This window comes from Dermacentor albipictus, unplaced genomic scaffold (assembly GCF_038994185.2).
Source record: "Dermacentor albipictus isolate Rhodes 1998 colony unplaced genomic scaffold, USDA_Dalb.pri_finalv2 scaffold_36, whole genome shotgun sequence".
NCBI classification, from domain to species: Eukaryota; Metazoa; Arthropoda; class Arachnida; order Ixodida; family Ixodidae; genus Dermacentor; species Dermacentor albipictus.
In genome coordinates this window covers 1,684,748-1,704,164 of record NW_027225590.1, presented here as the reverse complement: position 1 = coordinate 1,704,164, position 19,417 = coordinate 1,684,748, and the positions used below count along the sequence as shown (strand labels likewise).

At 43.9% G+C, this 19,417-nt stretch overlaps 1 protein-coding gene across 2 annotated transcripts in view; it reads left to right on the top strand.

Moving 5' to 3' along the window:
- Positions 1 to 52: 52 nt before the first annotated feature.
- The window catches only part of LOC139052812 (transcriptional adapter 1-like), a 324,652-nt gene continuing 305,287 nt past the window's right edge, over positions 53 to 19,417 (top strand). The window contains exons 1-4 of one of the 2 annotated variants that reach the window (XM_070529947.1): positions 53 to 106; positions 333 to 415; positions 505 to 541; positions 605 to 659. In XM_070529947.1, the coding sequence (XP_070386048.1) occupies positions 68 to 106; positions 333 to 415; positions 505 to 541; positions 605 to 659 (214 nt within the window). In that variant the 5' untranslated portion in view covers positions 53 to 67. Of the gene's footprint in view, positions 107 to 209; positions 227 to 332; positions 416 to 504; positions 542 to 604; positions 660 to 19,417 lie in introns of those variants that run through there. The other variant, XM_070529948.1, reaches the window with a different exon arrangement.

The following is a 19,417-nucleotide window of genomic DNA, read 5'->3' as shown; positions in this document are numbered from 1 at the left end:
CAACAATGTGACGTCACATCCTACAAGAAAGAGTTGTTCTCCTCTCTTACCTTCTTTCAGCTCACGCATGCGTAGCGACCGCGGAGCCCTCGGGGGCGATGTTCAGGTCTGTAGTCACTACCTTTCCTCTAATGCTGTATGTGTCCCCCATAGAGTTGTGCTATGGTTGTGCCCCCTTAAGAAACTCCCATAGACGGTGGCGCCAGATTTCCCTCTAGGTGTTATAGTGAGTAACTCTACGTGCGCTGCCGCTGCTTATGTTCGTACGTACCACTGCCGAAGGCACAGTTTCCCTTCTCTAATATTGGTTCTTTATTCTATGCCCAATCTAGTACACTCCAATGGCGGCGTGCACAAACCAGCTCGTAGCGGCCAAACAAAAACTTTGCTATGTTTTGGGGGATCGTTTCAAAACGTACGTAACTTGATCGTAACAGCTTCAGTTTAAAAGTATCATTGTAGTTGACAGAAAGCCGCTATGCCCAATGTTCCTCTTTCTTGCAGATACATGAATTGCTTGAAACTTTGGTTCAGCCAGAAGGTAAGATGCTTTTTACCGATAGCGCAAAATATATTGTAACGTTGCTTTGCCGTTACGCCGCAGCTCACCAAGGAGGATTTTGACTCGGAGGTCAGGAAAGTGCTGAGCCAAGAAGGAGGTAATGTTCTTTCGAAACAGCTGTAGTAATCGCACTGCCTCGGCGGCGGCGTACTGAGGGGCAGGTAGTTGCTGTGAACAGGGCGGCTGCTGTCTTCATCGGGCGGTCGCCCGGCAGTCGATGGTAATCGAAAGTAGCGTAGATTTCAACGCATCGATGGCCAATGTTTCCAGGGCTACATTGTAAAATTTTTTTTTTTTAGAATTATGTCGGGCCAAACTTCCTTGGTAAAGCACGAAGCCATGAAATGCACCCCGTAATACACAGTATCATCAGGCAAACAAGTTAAATGCGTCCTTCGAATTGCTGCCCGTTCAACCATCCTTGGACGGCCATTTTTGTGTTTAGTTGGATGTTGTAGCATGTTGAGCTATGAAGAAAAAGGTGTAACACAATTGACTTAGCATGGCGTTCATGAAGGGCCCGGCCGTCGTGGATACTCTGTAAACATCCGTACAAAGCATACAGGGTGTAGAGCACAACCAAGGAGGCGAGATGCAAGCGCCAGCTTTCAGTGAATGTGTATCTGAAGCAGGACAGAACATGTATATACACGAATTCAGAGACTGCACATATCACGCAGTCATGGCTTCGAAAAATTTATATAAAATCGCCTGAAAGCGCAAGTTCTTTTCCTATTCATCATCGTCAGCATATTATGTCCACTGCTGGACGAAGGCTTCTCACTGTGATCTTCAGTTACCCCTGTCCTACGCCAGCCGATTCCAGCTAGCGCCTACAAATTTCTTAATTTCATCTCCCCACCTAGTCTTCTTCCGTCCTTGACTCTGCTTCCCTTCTCTTGGTACGCATTCTGTAACTGTAATGGTCCATCGGTTATCTAACCTACACATTACATGACCTACCCAGCTCCATTTCTTTCTCTAATGTCAATTAGAATATCGGCTGCTCCTGCTTGCTCTCTGATCCACACTGCTCTCTTCCTGTCTCTTAATGTTATGTCTAACATTGTTCATTCCATCACTTTTTGTGCAGTCCTTGTTTTTGAGCTTCTTTGTCAGTCTCCAAGTTTCTGCCCCTTATGTCAGCACTAGTAGAATGCATTGGTTGTACACCTTTCTTTTTACGATAATGGTAAGCTTTCATTCAGGATCTGACAATGCCTGTTGAATGCGCTCCAACCCATTTTTATTCTTCTGTAAATTTTCTTTTCATGATAAGGTCCCCTGTGAGTAATTGACCTAGCTAAACGTACTCCTTCACAGACACTAGAGGCTGACTGGCGATGCTGAACTCTTGTTCCCTTTCCCGGCTATTGATCATCATCTTTGTCTTCTGCATATTAATCTTCAACCCCACTCTAATACTCTCTCTCTTAAGGTCCTCAATCATTTGTTGTAACTCGTCCGCAGTGTTGCTGAACAGGACAATGCCATCGGCAAATCGAAGGTTGCCGAGATATTCGACGTTGATCCTTCTAAGCCTTCCCAGTTTAATAGCCTGACTACTTCTTCCAAGCACGCAGTGAATAGCGATGAAGAGATTGTGTCTTTTTGTCTGATCCCTTTTTTTATAGGTACCTTCGTACTTGTGGAGAAATAAGGTATCTGTAGAATCTCTCTAGATACTTTCCAAGATATTTATGTAAGCGTCCTGTACTCCTCGATTACGTAATGCCTCTATGACTGCTGGTATGTCTACTGAATCAGATGCCTTTTCGTAATCTATGAAAGCCATACACAGGCTTATTGTACTCTGCAGGTTTCTCGATAACCTGATTAATGACATGGATGTGATCTATTGCAGAGTATCTGTTTCTGAAGCCAACTTGTTCCCTTGGTTGACTAAAGGCCAGTGTTGCCGTCATTCTATTGGAGATTATTTTGGTAAATATTTTATATAAGTAAGCTAATGTGCCTATAATTTTTCAATTCTTTAACGTCTCCCTTTTTTGTAGATTAGTATATTGTTTGCCAGGCGGATGATGATGATAATCGCATTCTTCCAGTTTTCTGGGACCCTTGCAGTAGATGCACACTTCGTATAAAGAGCCGCCAGTTTTTCAAGCATTAGGCCTCCTTCATCTATGACTAAATTGACTATTATTCCATCTTCTCCTGCCGCTTATCCCTCTTTCATGTCTTGCAAGGCCCTTCTGACATCTTTTTTAGATATAGAAAAAGTTTCTGCAACCGTATTTTGCACATTTCTCACATTATAATCTCGAATATTCCTTATTTTCGCCTTGTTGATCAGTTCTGAGAGTTCCACGAATTCTATCTTGTCTCTTGTGTTGGACACTTTCATTCTTTGTCGTTTCTTTATTATCTCCTTTGTTATACTTAGGAGAGCTTGCCATCTGGTTGCCTTGGTGCCTTGCCTCCTACTTCAATTGCTGCCTCTGAAGCTAGCCTAGTTACAGTTTCATTCATTGCCTCTATGTCATCTTTATCTCTCTGTTCTAAGGCTGCATATTTGTTTGTAAGTGCAAACCTGAATTGGTCTGTTTTTACCCTTACTGCGTCTAGGTTGGCCTGTTTCTTCTTGACCAATTTTACTCTTTCTCTCCTCAAATAGAGGTCACTGCTAGCCCTCACTAGCCTATGATCACTGCACTTTACCTTGCTTAACACTTCTACATCCTGCGCTATGCTGGGATGAAATGAAATCAGTTTCATTTCTTGTTTCACCATTGGGGCTTTTCCAGGTCCATTTTTTGTTCCAATCCGTCCTGAAAAAGGTGTTCATTATTTGCAGCTTATTCCTTTCCGCGAATTATACCGACATCTCTCCTGAAGTGTTCCTAGAATCCACGCCGTATATGCCAATTACTTGTTCACCAGCCTGATTTTCCCCCATTTTTGCATTGAAGTTGCCTATGACTATAGTATACTGAGTTTGCACTTTTCTCATCGCTAATTCAACATCTTCATAAAACTGATCTCCTTCATCATCATAGGGACTGGATGTCGGAGCACAGGCTTGTGCTACCTTGATCTGTACCTCTTATTTGGCAGCAGGCCGTACTTGGCAGCAGCGGCAGCAAGCCGTGAACAACGTCTAAAAAAACTGCTCTTTTTGCAGTGCCGTTCGCTTCGAGGCCCCACCGACGGAGCAAAGGAAGTGTTGCGCCGACTACTTGCTGCGAAATTTCACGTGGATCTGCCCTTGCGAGGACCTGCCCATGGCTGCGAATTTCACCTTCATCTGGACTTGCGACGAGGGATTACCTGCCAATCTTGTCTGCACATGCGCAACCAGGCAGCTCGACCAAAGAAAAGCGGAGCACATGCAGCGGCCCGTCACTTGGCAGCAGCGGCAGCAAGCCGTGAACAACGTCTAAAAAAACTGCTCTTTTTGCAGTGCGGTTGTTCGAGGCCCCACCAACGGAGCAAAGGAAGTGTTGCGCCGACTACTTGCTGCGAAATTTCACGTGGATCTGCCCTTGCGAGGACCTGCCCGTGGCTGCGAATTTCACCTTCATCTGGACTTGCGACGAGGGATTACCTGCCAATCTTGTCTGCACATGCGCAACCAGGCAGCTCGACCAAAGAAAAGCGGAGCACATGCAGCGGCAGCAAGCCGTGAACAACGTCTAAAAAAACTGCTCTTTTTGCAGGTTAGTGGCACTTTGTTTCCATACTATTTGTTTTAATAGTACTTTCGCTGCTGCTGCTGCTGCTGCCATTTGTTTTGTCATTGTTTTGCATTTGTATTGTTGAACTGCATCGTGCCATTACCTTTGTACATTTGGAACAATGTCTGATTCCTGTAAAACATGTAGCCTGCTCATCCCCGATGATGAGCCACTTGTCAAATGTTCCAAGTGCGAGCACGCCTATCACTTTGGAAAATGTGCTGGTTTAACTGAAAAATCTTTCAAATCAAAGAACGAGGCTGCAAAGAAAACGTGGCAATGCCCATCATGCAGAAGTGCTGGAAGTAGCAACATGTGCAGTAAGGAGAGTAATGGCTCTGAAACAGATATTAAACTTGCCCTCCTGTCAATTAACCAAAAACTACAACAGCTGATGCCCCTGACAGGAAAAATTGAGAGCATGGAAGAGTCTCTTAACTTCATATCAACGAAGTTCGATGAAATTGAGCGAAAGTTCTGCCATCAAGAGGCCGATATAAGGGACATGAAAAAGAAAATATCAGAGCTTGAGAAGAAAGATGACCTAAATCAGGTCACCCAAGCTCAGCTTGAAAAAGAAATACATGACCTTGAATTTAGAAGCAGGCAGCTGAACTTGGAACTGCACGAGATTAAAGAAGTAGCCAACGAGGATCTTACAGTTATATTAAATAACGTGGCTGATAAACTTCGGGTGCCTCACTTGATGGAATCAGACATTGCAACTGTTCATCGAATTCCCGCTAAACGTGATAAGGTGCCAGGCATCATTGTTCGTTTTACGAAGCAAGCAATAAGAGATAAATGGATCAAGAATAGAAAGAACCTTAAGGAAAGCGAGCCAGCCATTTTCGTGCAAGAAAACCTAACACGCCGCAATAGAGAATTGCTCCAGGCAACGAAAGAACGCGCCAAAGATAAAGGATACAAGTTTACTTGGTATGTCAATGGAAAAGTTTTCGTTCGTAAAAGTGAGGGTGTGAGCGCCATCCATGTGAAGGGAAAGAGCGACTTGAATCGATTGTAGCATTGTTTGATATTGTCTTTTGTGTTCCTCTTGAAAAAATAATCAAAATGCCGCAGAGGTGTTATCTGCCGAATGACCTGAACCACACTACTTCATGTATTGCGCCGACATTGCACATTGCTTAAAGCTATTCACCTAAATGCACGCTCTGTAAAGAACAAGACAATGTGCTTAGAAGAGTTTTTTTGGCGAATTTTCATTTACTTTTTCTTTGATAATGCTCAGTTAAACATGGAGCACCAATGATTCAGATATTTTTACGATGACTAACTATAAAACTTATCACTTGAACCGCTCCAGCCACCGCGCGGGAGGCGTTGCTTTACTGGTGTCTAATGGCATTGAGTGCGACAAGTTGGACTCGTACTGCCTAATTACTGATGATTTCGAAATCGTATCAGTCTGTACTGGCAGATTCGTTTTTTCGGTTTGCTATCGTCCTCCCAAGGGAAATATGGTTAGGTTTTTGGAATTTTATGATGATTTTCTTTCATTTATAACAGATGGAAAATACACACTAATAGCTGGAGGGGATTTTAATATTGACTTGTTGAAGGATAGTGTTACTACTAGAGACTTTAACACGGTTTTGTCTTCGAACGGTTATGTTAACCTTGTTACAGTACCAACAAGGGTCACACCAGAAAGTGCGTCTCTTCTCGATCTGCTGATTACGAACTCCTCCCAACCAATAGCTGAAACAGGTGTAATATCATGCGCAATCACCGACTACCTTCCAGTATTCATGAGCATAAATAAGACTGGAGCGGTAAAGTATCGACAGGAAAGAGCAAAGTACCAGTGTATAACTAATGATGCCCTGAATTCCTTTCGCAACTCACTGGCACAAGTTCATTGGGATAACATTGGCATTGCTAGTGACGCAAACGAGGCTTACAATGAGTTTCTCGAAGTATTCAAAAAGCTCTTATCATTCCTGCTTCCCATTAAAAGATCATGGATCAAAACGTAAAACTCGCAAACCTTGGGTAACTTCTGAGTTACGCCAAGAAATTAAAATGAAAAACAAGCTTTACAATATCTTTTTAAGTTCTCGTTCAACAGATGACCTACGGATGTTTAAGAAATACAGGAATAGGTTAACAAAAAAACTACGCCAGGCACGCGCGGAATACTACGCTAAATTACTTGAAGTTACAAATGGTCGACACGATTTGCTGTGGTCAAGATTAAATTTTCTACTGAGACGTGAACAACGACAAGCTGCCCCAAGTACGTTAAAACTAGATAATAAAGATATATCTGGAGAAGAGCTAGCACATGCCTTTAACAACTTTTTTACAACCCTAGCTCATAGCAACCCGCCACGTGATTCCAATAAATACATTAATTCTCACAATAATGAAACGATATTTCTGAACCCGGTTACAACAGAAGAAGTTATACCAGTAATACAAAACCTTAATAACAGCCGTAGCTATGACATTGACGGAATTCAAGTAAGGCCTGTGAAGCATGTTGTAGGAGTCATTGCACCTGTTATTGCAGATATATTTAACTTATGCTTAGCTACCAGCACATTTCCTGATAAAATGCAAATAGCCAAAGTAACGGTTCTGTATAAGAAAGGAGACCGCAATGATTTAGGAAATTATAGACCAGTATCTATACTCCGAATCTTCTCAATAGCTTTTGAGAAAGTTCTGTATACTAGGTTGTCGAATTTTATAAGTAAGCATGACCTTCTGTCACCGAATCAATTTGGGTTTTGTAAAAATAAATCTGCCGAATTAGCGCTACTTGAACAAAAAGAATACATACTAACACAGTTTGAAAAGAAAGCCTTCGTTATTGGTGTCTTCGTGGACTTCTCGAAGGCATTCGACTTAGTGAACCACACCATACTGCTAAATAACTTAGAGTGTTACGGTTTTCGGGGACAGGCTCAAACGCTTCTTAAATCATATTTATCCCATAGAAAACAGGCTGTCTGCATAGACAATATGAAATCTGAACTAAAATCTGTTACTTCTGGCGTCCCACAGGGCAGTATATTGGGACCGTTACTATTTAATATGTACCTTAATGATATCTCTAACATTAACTCCACTGCTAAATTTGTCATCTACGCTGACGACACTAGCATCTTTCTTGCTGGAAATGATTTAGATCTTCTTGTTCGAGAATGCAATGACACTATGAACGAATTACAAAAACGGTCTGAATCCAAGTGCATGCGTATAAATGAAAAGAAGACACAAGCTGTCATATTCCGCCCTAAAAATAAGCCAGTTCCCTCGCCCCTTGAGATTAAGCTGAATTCACGACGTATAGATGTGGTTGAGCAATTTAAATGTCTCGGAGTAGTTTTCTCCTCCTGTATGTCTTGGGAAAATCACGTGGACCACATCACAACAAAACTGGCTCAAATAACTGGGATCGTAGGCCGGCTCAGATACGTTCTTCCAAGGCAAGTAAAATTACTTCTCTACAATTCACTTTTTTACTCCTATTTAAATTATTGCCATTTAGTATGGGGAACAGCCACAATTAGCTGTCTTCAGCGCATCTACATTTTGCAGAAGTTCCTTCGTCATGTTCACTATGTCCCCTGGGGCTCACCGAGCGCGGATCTCTTTCTGCAAAGTAGTGTGCTGAAGATCCACAACTTGTACAAATACCGCTTAAGTGTTCGGTTTAAACTGGAAACACGGAGAAACGTAAACCACATACGTTACCTTGCTGATTTACATACCCGAGAAGCGACCTACAAGACAAGACATATGGAAAATTGGGTAGTGCCAACCCCTCAAATAAATTCCGGTAGAGAACGCCTCCAATTCACTCTTCCTTCCCTCTTAAATGCTTATGTACATAATAATTTTGATCTTTTCAGTGCATCAAACGGTGCTTTGCGTACTATGTATGTTACCATGTAGGTTCTTTTCTTCTTTGTGGTGAATATTGTCTAAATATTGTATAATTTTGCTATGTTTTCTTTTGTATGTGCTCATTATGTATAAGTGTTATTAGACTGCAATTACCTTTGTTTTAAAAGCCTTGCTGTGAAGCCACTGCGAAGAGAAAGGGGGCTGCGGCTTTGTCAAGCTGTTTCTGGCAGCTTTTTCTGCGCCTCCGCTGTCTGTATTTGTACAAGGCAGAAATAAAGAATTTGAATTTGAATATTAAGTTTGATTACGACTATACTCTCTCAGTAGTGCGGTGGAATTTGTCAATGTTGCCTGCTGTGTCCTTATGGATTAGGAATCCTACTCTGAACTGCTTCTTATCTGGTATTCCTCTATAGCAGAGGAAGTGGCCGTTTGTCAGCACTGTATAAGCCTCACCAGTTCTAACCTCACTAAGGCCACTGCTCTGCCTCACGAAGGCCAATGATATCCCAAACAATGCCTGGCAGTTCCTCAAAGAGTCCTGCTAGGCTAGCTTCACTCGAGAGGATTCGGGTGTTAAAACGTTGCAAGGGTCAATTTCTATTGGTGGCCTGTCTGGGTCCAGAAATTCTTGGCACCCTCTGCTGTGTTACAGGTCTCAACCTCCTTGGTCAGGTGCTCTGCAGCTGCTGGGCATTGAGGGCCATTGAGTAATTTAATGAGTGGGATGTAGTGGCCGAATACTGCACCAGGGAGGCCAATTCCTCTTCTGGTGAGGGAGTGTCTGGTTGAAGATTAAGGGGTCTTCCTAATTTGGTTGTACCTGGATTAATATAGCCCAACTTGCTCTTGGCATTTTTGCCGGTGTGAGGTGCCACTCCAAGCCTGAAGATGAAGTGCAGTGGGGGAAGAGAATTCGAGTTTCCCACTTTATAAAAAAGTGCAATTAAAATCTACAAGTGGCGAGCTTATGCATCATTGCCGGCCTGTCAATCATTTTGGCTTCAATTACCAAAGTGTTTCCACAAGAGATCAAACATGCATGTCTGGTTGGTATCTATGTTTTGTCTTTCTTCTATGCGTCATGTAAGCATATTCAAACTGCACAAAAGCAAAAATTTTATTTCCAAAAAGCATTCTCTGGACGCAAAAAAAGATATTTAAAGGTGGCTCGACAGGTAACGTGCTTACTGCAATATTTTCCAACTTCACAGCCGAATTCAGTGCAGACTGAAGAAGTTCCAGCAACCTTTTTCTGATCTGTTTAGTACGCTTAAGTGTAAATAACTTCCAAGCCTTTTCTGTGCTGTCTGCAAAAGAAAAAAAAAACATTAAAAAATGACGAGCACAGCCCAAATGAGAAAGGCTTTGTTACTTTGGTGCACCTTCGTGCATTTTGTTACCCAGAAACTTGAATGAAGTGTTAAATATAGAATGTTGTCTTTGCAACATTCTTGCAAATTGTTGGGTTCCAACAAGAAATGCAAGATAAGAAAGTGTAGTGAAGAAACGTGCATGGACAAGGTGAGCCAGATCGTTTATTCGATGCCTGCAGTGCAGACACTAAGCCAGCCGAATCGCCAGTGCTTGGCACCTGTGAGTGCCATCCGGCTGTTTCTGCTCTGTGTCACCTGACTTCTTAGTTACGCTTGGCGCTACTTGCTCAACTGTCGAGCACGTCCCTTTACAAGTTAAACACGTTTTTTCGAGAAACCTCATATTCAAAAAAAGAAACTCTGGTTGCAATAAAAAAAAAATGTTTTGTGGAAGCAGGGTGTCTACCAACTGGGAATTCTCAGGGATTTTGAGTAGTCTGGAAAAACTCAGGGAAAACTCGGGGAATTCGTGCTTCTATCAGGGAAAATTAGCTGTAATTTTATTGAAAGGGTCGAAAGTCGAGGTAATGCTGGCTTGAGTAACAGCAGGAATCGTAATGAATCGTTTTTGACGCCCTGTCGTCGGCTGGAGGAGTTTCCAGTGTACAGTCAACGACCAACTTCCGGATTCCCGATAATTTGGACGGCTTCGCGACACCACCACGTACCCCATAGAGTCCATGTATCAGAACGTCTTAAATTTCGAACGTAAGAACTCTTCGCCATCCGATTTTCTGGAGGGTTTGCCGTGACTGCAGGTCCGAAACGGCATTAATCAAAGCCACCACCGCTGCCATTTTGATTACCTTGCTGCCTGGAACTGGTGCTTTCGCACTCAGATCCACTGGCAGCCGTAACCAGCGGATCTTCGATGTTCTCTATGAAGCTTCTTGGCGTTGGTTGTTTTTTATTGAAAGAATTCGCTGCTGTCAGCAATGGCATGGACTCCGCCTTTGTGATCCTCGCTGTTGGCTTAGAAGCTTGGAAAGCACGGTGCGTTGCACAGTGCTGGTTCCGAAAGTCAGCTTCGCCTCCGTACACAAATGTTACTTGGTGAAGCATACACAAAAGTATTGCAGTGAAGCATAACAAGCGTGGGAAAGGGCTATTGCCATGGGACACAGTATGTATTCCTTAATTACACACGCGTGCACCCGGTATTTCATGTCACAGTACAAGCACCGATATGCCTAATACATGTACCGGCAGGCCTTCAGAGCGTTTTCGAATGTGCCTGTGGCGGTTTGAGCGCTTAAGGGCACTAAATGACATGCATTAATTTTTTCCAACTGGCCGATTTTTCTGACGTTTTCGCGGCCCCAGGGAGTTCGAAAAATCAGACGTGAACTGTGCAACTGACCAAGAAGATGCTTCAAGTGGTCTGTGGGGCGAACGAGTGGCAGAAGGAGGACAAGAACAGAAAGGTCCTACGCATTGAGGAATGAACGGGAAAGGAAGCGTGCTGCCGCCGTTTTGATGGAACTTGAGCTCAAAAAACAAAGTGTTGGCTGATGCCGAGATGCAGGTGCCCCTCATCCAAACCAAAATAAACTCTTTAAAGCAGTGAAACATAACTCTGAGACGTCATGTGCGGGCTGAGAGTATGTCAGGGCAGTTGAGGTTGACTTGCGAGCTGTTGAGAGAGAATCTCAATTGTGACAACGTTCGGGCCTCATACCACTGAGCTTGCTATCAGTTGATAGAAGTAGCTCATATTCGAAAATATTTGCTTCTGTATGCATCATCTTTTTATTCGTATTTGAGAATGTCCGACTCGATTTGCAATTTTTTTCGAAGACATCTTATTTGCTCTGCATTTTACTAAACCCTCCCTTCTATTCTCTTTTCGAATAACATAAACACTACTCTTTAGTATTCAAATTGGACTAGGTTTTTTTTTTTATTCTTTTGTATGCTTACTAGAGGGTGACAGCATTGGGTGATATGGTTTCAGCCCATCTTGACATAAAACATAGTTCTGCATCACTCAGGGAAGTTTACAAAGGCGCTCAGGGAAAACCTGGAAAACTCAGGGAAATTGGAAATGTCAACTTGGTAGACACCCTGGGAAGCCCGCTTACATCAGTCAAAACATAGGTGGGATATTACGTTTCCTCATTTGCTTTATTCACAAAATATGTTGAATGTGTTCAACGGTTGCCATAAATTAAGGGCGGCTTACGTGGGTTTTTTATTCGGGCGGGAACAGTGAACATGTTTTCTGCTTAGCTCAGCACTAGAGGTGCTCAAAGAAATTTATTACGTGTCATTTGCAGCTATTATTTGAAAAGGTTTAATCAGTTCCCTCAATGGACAGCACAGTCAAGCGCATGTATGCCCTTGACTGATCGTGGGCATGCATGCCGCGACTGAGTTCCTGGCACTTCCACTCTACTGACTTCTGCTGACCCTGGATGGCGGGTGCATCGAGCAGGGTCACATTCTTGAGGTTGGGAGACTAATGTAGGTGGGGAGGGAAGCTTGGTGCTTAACAAGTCCACCCACACCATCACAGGCATTCACAGTTCACAGTTCACAGTTCATTCACAGTTCACAGTTCACGTTCACATCACAGTAGTGGAAAATAGCCACCTCATAGATGTGTACTTGGCACGGCACTACTCATACATAATCAGGGGTTCGACAAAAGTTTTTCTGGTCAGGCACGGAATGAAGAGAACCACGATCGCTGACCAAGTCTGATGAATTATCGGACATTTCGGAACCGCATACGGGTTACTTTTTTACTGAGTGGACAGGAAATCGTCGTCACTTGAGTAGCCAGCACGTGACGTAACACTCGTGTCGTGCGTAAATGGCGGGTATAGTATCTGCTGTCCGGTTCATTGTAGGTGGCGTCAATTGAATGATTAGTGATTCCAGCAGCCGCCAGGACATGCTCTTTTCTTTGGCGACAACAGTGGCATAGTCACAGTCAGTCTTGTGATTATGTTCTAGCGCATACTCGGCAATGGAGTTCGTTGTGTGACTATTATTTCTTATGTCACGTTTGTGGTCCCTGAGCTGTCGGGAGAAGTCCCCTGTTTCGCCAATATTTGCTTGTTGGCGATCAGCGCATGGTTTGTTATACACACGACTCCTGGGAATGATACAATAGGCAGCTTGTCTTTCACATTCATTGGCTGGTTCCAGTGGAGCTCGCTGGTCAGAATGTGGGTGCAAGTTTTGAAAATACGTGCGAGGCATTGTTGCATGTATTGTCCTATTTCTTTAACACGTGGATGTTGTAAATCACTTGAACATATTGTAGCTTCTCGCATCTACAACCATCTGGTATGAAGTGACCTTTTCTTTTCCAATCACCATGGCTTTAGGAAAGGCTAATTGTGTGACACCCAGTTATTTGAGTTTACTTCTGACCTGCCTTTTAATGTGGATGTAACCAGAGTGTATTTCTTTCCTTAGATTTCTCTGCCTAACCCTCTCCCTGATTTGATTCGCTCGCATATTATCGTTGCGTCGTAACTTTCTCTCATTCCGTCACTGTTGTCAAAGGCTTTTCCTCACCACTATGTGATGTAACCGCTGGTGTACCACAAAGAAGCAAGCTTGGACCCTTTTTATAATTTACATTAACGACCTTTACAATAGCATTTGATCCAGTTTACGTCTTTACACAGATGACTGTGTCGTTTACTATAAGATCAGAGACTGACCACCTGACCCTTCAAAATGATCTTAACACTATTGATTGTTGATTAGTGTAAAGACTGGCACATGATTCTAAACCTACTAAATGTGAACATATGACTTCTAGCCGGAAGCATGATATTTCTAATTTCCACTACTCTATTAATAACATCTTCCTGTCTAAAGCTGTCATACAAATATCTTGGGAGTTCTGTTCACACCAAACTTTCACGGTGTTGTCGCATTTCAAACAATCTGCAACAAAGCATACCAAGGCATTAGGGTGCATACGCCGAAGCCGCAAAACTCACTTAGCTCCGTTCGAAAACTAGCATATCTAACATTTGCTCATCCACAGTTGGAATTCGTCTCATCTATTTTGTCAGCCCATCAAAAAATACCTAATTGAAATGCTTGAGTCCATGCAAAACAGAGCTGCCTGGTTCATTTCTAACCATTATAGTCCCCTCGCCAGTGTCTCCCAACTTAAGAACCTTAGTGATATATAGATACTTGAAAATCGTTCTTTTATTTCACTCTTGTGTTTATTTTGTAAATATGGGCACACCCGCACCTCAGTTTTGCTTCTGTAATTGCCCTCTCAATCATCACTGCGCTTAGATAATTCTCTGCTTTAACTGCATATATGGAAATTCTCTGCTTTAACTGCGTATATGGAAAAACTCAATTATTCAATTCATCTGCATTACATGAAGCAATTAAGCTGTGGAATGACTTTTCTGACAACCTTATCCCTTTTTTGTGACCCTGGAGAGTTGAAAAAACCATCTCTGCTTGCATTTATCACTTTAGTATTGTCCTAAATGTTGTTTTCTGTTATAATACTCTTTCAACCCTGCTAAATGTTGTTGTATTTTGTACTACTGTTCCATTTGTACTTGATTATCACTTTTTGCCATTTTCGCATTTGTGTTGTTTTTTATCCTTGTGTTAATATGTCCCTTTTATGCCTTTATTTAATCAACTTTACATTCCTTTTGTGTATTTGCCTTGTACCGCATCTGTTATTTATTACTGCATCTGTTATTATTTCTGTACTGTATTTCTATTGATATGCCCCCACACCCAATGCTCTTTGGGGCCTGTGAGCTAAAAATAAATAAATAAATGTTGGCAAAACAAGGAACATCTCCTGATGGCTCAGGGACCACAAACTTGACATAAGAAATAAGTCACAAAACGAACTCCATTGCCGAGCATGCGCTAGAACATAATAACAAGATTGACTAGGACAATGCCACCGTTGTTGCCAAAGAAAAGAACATATCATCCCGGTGGCTGCCAGAATTACTAATCATTCAATCAACATCAGCTACAATGAACCAGACAGCAGGGACTATACCTGCCATTTACGCACGATCATTATGCCATGTGCTGTCTACATAACTGACGATTTCTTGTCCAACTCGGTGAACAAGGAACCCATACACGGTTCCGAAACGTCGGATAATCTATCAGACATGGTCAGTGATCGTGATTCTCTTCGCAGTTCTTACAGCTGGTACTTATTTTTGAAATGGCTCACTGCACCATTGCTGACACATGTTACGTGACAGTAGATGGGTGTTTTTTCATCTGACACTTCGTGCATTTTATTTAGGGCATAGCAGGCATCTGCTGCACCACGATGCAGGTTGTCACTTACGACAGCAAAGCTGTGTGCTGCTTTTCTTGTCGGGGCGACACATGGAAGATGGAGGTTTGTTTCTTGTGCCAATGGTACAATTGTGCTTCATTTGAGAGAAGGACAGTTCAGTTTTCCGCAAAATGAAAATGCAAAACAATGCTTCTGAGCTGCACGCAGTTCTTTACCTCATGAATAGCCACAGCGCGAGTTCTGTGTATGTATGTGTAGCTCTTTTACAGAAAGGGGTGGGAGGTGATGATTATCCACGTGGACTGTTTAAATATCGTTGCAGAAACCTCGCGATGCTTGTTTGTGCCAAGAAAAGACTTAGTTTACCTTTGACAGGGCGATGGCAGTTCTGGAGTGAGCTGTTTGGAACATCTGGAACATATCATGGATACAATGTATCATAAACCACTTTGAGACGTACTCTCTGAGGTAATTTGTGATGAAACAACTTCCTTCTTGTTCCAAAGAGCGCTCAAGTTTGTCCTTCCAGAAGTAGTCAAGCACAGCTTGTACATCCAATGAGCTTCTACAGCCTTGACCTTGTTTACGGATCGAAATCAGACCACAATCCATGCTTTTCGTGTCAATTTCGAACCTTTCTGAGCATGTATGCTGTGACAGCTGGGTTTGCCTCTTGAATGCGTTTGCTTGCAACTACTGGTGGCACAGTAGGTAAGAGACGGAGGTGCTCTTGATAACACCTTGGAACTTCGTATGCTTTCCTCAAGCTATTGACATGTGTACTTACTTATTTATCGGGTGACCACATTTCACCGCCTAACAAATGTTATCCCACAGCGCAGGACCCGCGTGCATGTATGGAATGTTTCTCGAATTTTATCGATGGTTCTATCCGCTGTCTGTTGTCACCCACCGAACCTTGTGTAATCTGATTTCATGTATTCGCGACGCGAATGGTGTAGAACTTTCTGGAAGACGCGGGCACCAGCGATTACTCTGGAACCTTCGATCCGATGCACTTGACCTGCTGATCAGATTTTCACCAATCGCCGACTGTGTTTGCCGCTATCGTTCTTTGAGTGTAGCCTGTTTTTCAGGGCACAGATTCGCCCAATAGAACACTAGTTTCGCCATTCACAGTTTTGTTGCTGTATCCTCGACCGTGACTACCATGTGACATCTGGTGGAGGTGCTAGTTTGTTCATGTACCGGACGCCCCCGACAGGCCATGATCCAAGCCAGGACCGCAAAGACAACATCAGCATCCTCCAGGAATATCGAGCAAGCCGCCTACTGCAACAGCTGTCCCCGGTGCACGGACTTCTTGGCCTTCCTGAGAAGGCCAAGCAGATCGTGGCCAAGACAAACCCAATGGCTGCCCCAGCGTCCCCCATTCTGCTGCAACACCCTCAGGACCCAGCATCTTTCGATGGATCATCGACTGAAGACCCAGAATCCTGGCTGGAGACCTACGCACGAATCGCGTCTTTCAACAACCGGGACTCCGAAGACAAGCTGCGGCATGTATACTTCGCCTTAGAAGGCACTGCCAGAACGGTGTTTGAGAATTGAGAGCCGACCCTGACAACGGTGGGACCTATTCCGTAAGGGCTTCCTCCTGACTTTTACGAGCATGATGCACAAGGAAAGAGCCGAAGCTACTCTAGAAGCCCGAGTACAATTACCCAACGAGACCATAGCAATCTTCACCAAGGAGATAACGTGCCTGTTCCACCACGCTGACCCAAATATGCCCGAGGAGAAGGAAATTCGGTTCCTCATGCATCGGGTAAAACAGGAGCTCTTTGCCGGATTGATACGCAACCCGCCCAGGACTCTTGCTGAATTTATTTCCGAAGCAACAACCATTGAGAAGACGCTCGATATGTGGACAAGGCAGCATAATCGGCGAAACTACACCTCGTGAGCTCGTGTGCTGCTCGTTTGATGTAGCTTTTAATGACAGCGCTCGAACATCGATGTGCTGCAATCAATACTACCTTGCTGCGCTGCTTCAATGTGCTGGCTTGAGGTCAAGGATAAGCACATTTAACTCTCTAACCTGTGCTGCTCGTAGTGGGTAGTAAATTGTCACCGAATCAGCCCGACCATTTGTGCTCATTTGCACACACCACTTCGCACGGGTCGAATTGTTAATTGTCGCTGTGGCCGGGTCTCGAATCGTGAATCACCAGCCATGCCTGCTGCTATGTTGGTCTGCCGTCGGGTCTGTAGATGCAAAAGACCGAATTTTAATACGCAGATAAGCAAGGTTCAAGACAGGCGAAGCAGTCAGCATGGCACGAAGTTTCGCTTACCCAGCGCGACGAACTGCTGCTAACCAGCGCGCCCGACGCTCCGCTTCGTGAGGCCTTGAAGGAAAACGGTTGAATCTGATGTTGGAATTCAGGCCTTCTTGTTCATGGCCGCCAATGATGCAGAAGTAACGACGGTGATGCTTTTTCGAGGCTGAGCTAGGTCTCTCCGGATCGGCGTCGCCGATTCCTTCTGCTTCCAGCATTACGTCTCGTGGAGAGTCCGTTTTCGTTAAACTGTAGGCCGCGACGAGCTCGCAGCGTGGTCTGTGAGAAGTGATGGGCATTTTAACACTTGCAACAGGGCAGAAAAAAGTACGAATCGACGAAAAATTCGGCCTAGAAACGTGCTTCGCCACAGCCTGGGCTCAATACAACCCAAGCTGGTACAACCCAGATATCGTTTCCCGCGCCGCCACCAGGCGCCGCTACTATACCTCGAACTCCAGCGTAAGACGCCCTTAGAGTGAATAGAGTAATAAGTCAATATAGAGTGACATGCATCATGTGTAGCTTCATGACCTACTAGCTGAAACATTGTTAGCACAAGGCTATTGTTGGTACAGCAGTTTTGTAAATGCAATAAATGCAAAGCAGTTTGAACACACACAAGGTAGTTATCCTTAAAATATTCAACTGCCTGAAATATTGTCTGTTATGAGCGTTACACGGTATATTAGCTATCAGTCTTATCGCACGCTTTTGTGCAATAAGAAGGCGCTGTTTATTGTGCTGTGTCATTGTACCCCAAACAGTGTGGCAAAAAGTAATCACTCGCGCTATATATGAATTATAAATGAGGAGATTAACCTGTGTGGGAAGGGTTGACTTATGGTTACATAACACACCATTTAACCTGTTCATTTTAGCATGAATATTTTCAATTTGTAGGTCCTAATTGAGCGTCTCAGAGAATAAAAAAAATGGCTGTGGCTTAGCTAAGGTTAAGCCAAGGATGCGAAGCATACTAGCTATATTTTAACGCGACAGCGTTAAGGAGCTCGTGTCGCAGAAAAGCCGGTGTCGTCGGCGTCGGCTCAGGCGTGCGGCGCTTGCTCAGGTGCATATTTTGTCGCGCCGAACGATGCATTGCTCGACGCTCACCGCGTCCGATGCAGGGCGTGTAGTTGCTGCGCCGTAGCAAAGCCACCTAGAAACAGTCTCTGTAGCACGCCGCAACCTTCGCTTCTCATTCCAACGAGCAGCTCTGTCTCCAGGAGGCATCTCACTTCGTGAGTGTCTAGCAGAGGCAAGCGCAGCTGCTTATATACCGCCGCGACGGTGCGAGTTGGAGCCCCGTTTCTCCTCTGTCGTGACGTCACGGTGTCACGTGGTATTGAAGGCGACACCGCCGCGCCTGAGGAGCTGGGCTGAGCTCTAGTAATATGCTTCGCATAAAACACCAAGAGATTTTATACTGGGCACAATATCAAGCTTGTCATTACCTAATAATAGTTCGATATCACTACTTACTACTTTATTTTTTATCCTGTATATCACAGCCTTTGTGTTATGTGTATTAATTTTAAGACGATTTTTATTACACCAGTAATGCAAATATTCAAAAATTGGTTGCCATGGAGGTATAACTCAGCTAGCGTGTTTCCTGTGGCGAGCATTGTAATATCATCAGTGTAAGCTACGAGATGAACCGGAAAGGGTGTATGAAAATGTCATTTATATACACTAAAAACAACAAAGGCCCTAAAACGCTTCCCTGAGGTACACTGCTGTCGTGTCTAGTTGCAGGGTTTCCTCGCCTTTTCCCTCTCCTGCCCTCCCCTATGTATGACAACTGTGAGCAAAGAATGACAATGCTGTTGCTCAGTTGTTTTGTGACTGCGATGGAGGTTGCGTGATAATTTGCAACCAAAATGCAAATGAAGCCAATCAACGTTCACACTGGCAAGTCCATCTGAGCGCGACCTGCAAGTCGCAATCCTAGACATTATCGTCCTTGGAGAGAACTCTAAGGATCTAGGCAGTTTGCACACACTTCACTGGTTACGCGTTCCAGCAACAGCCATGGATTTTGATTCGAGCCTAGAGAAAGACGTCACTGTGCTGATGTGCTTTGCCATGATGTTAGCTGTGGCAGCACGGAAGCCTCGGAAGAAAAAGTGACACTAGTGGGTGCGCCTGTGCCTCTGTTTGTAATAAGTAGCCGGCCATGCAAGCTGCCTCCTGCCCGAACTCCGCACATATTACAAGGAGTATTATCGAGAGTAAGTTGTAATTTCTAGTTCGCATTGCGTGGGTATCGGTGCAGAATTTTTGTCCTGCAGTCTGCTATAGTGGCATAGACTGTATTTGGCGCGATG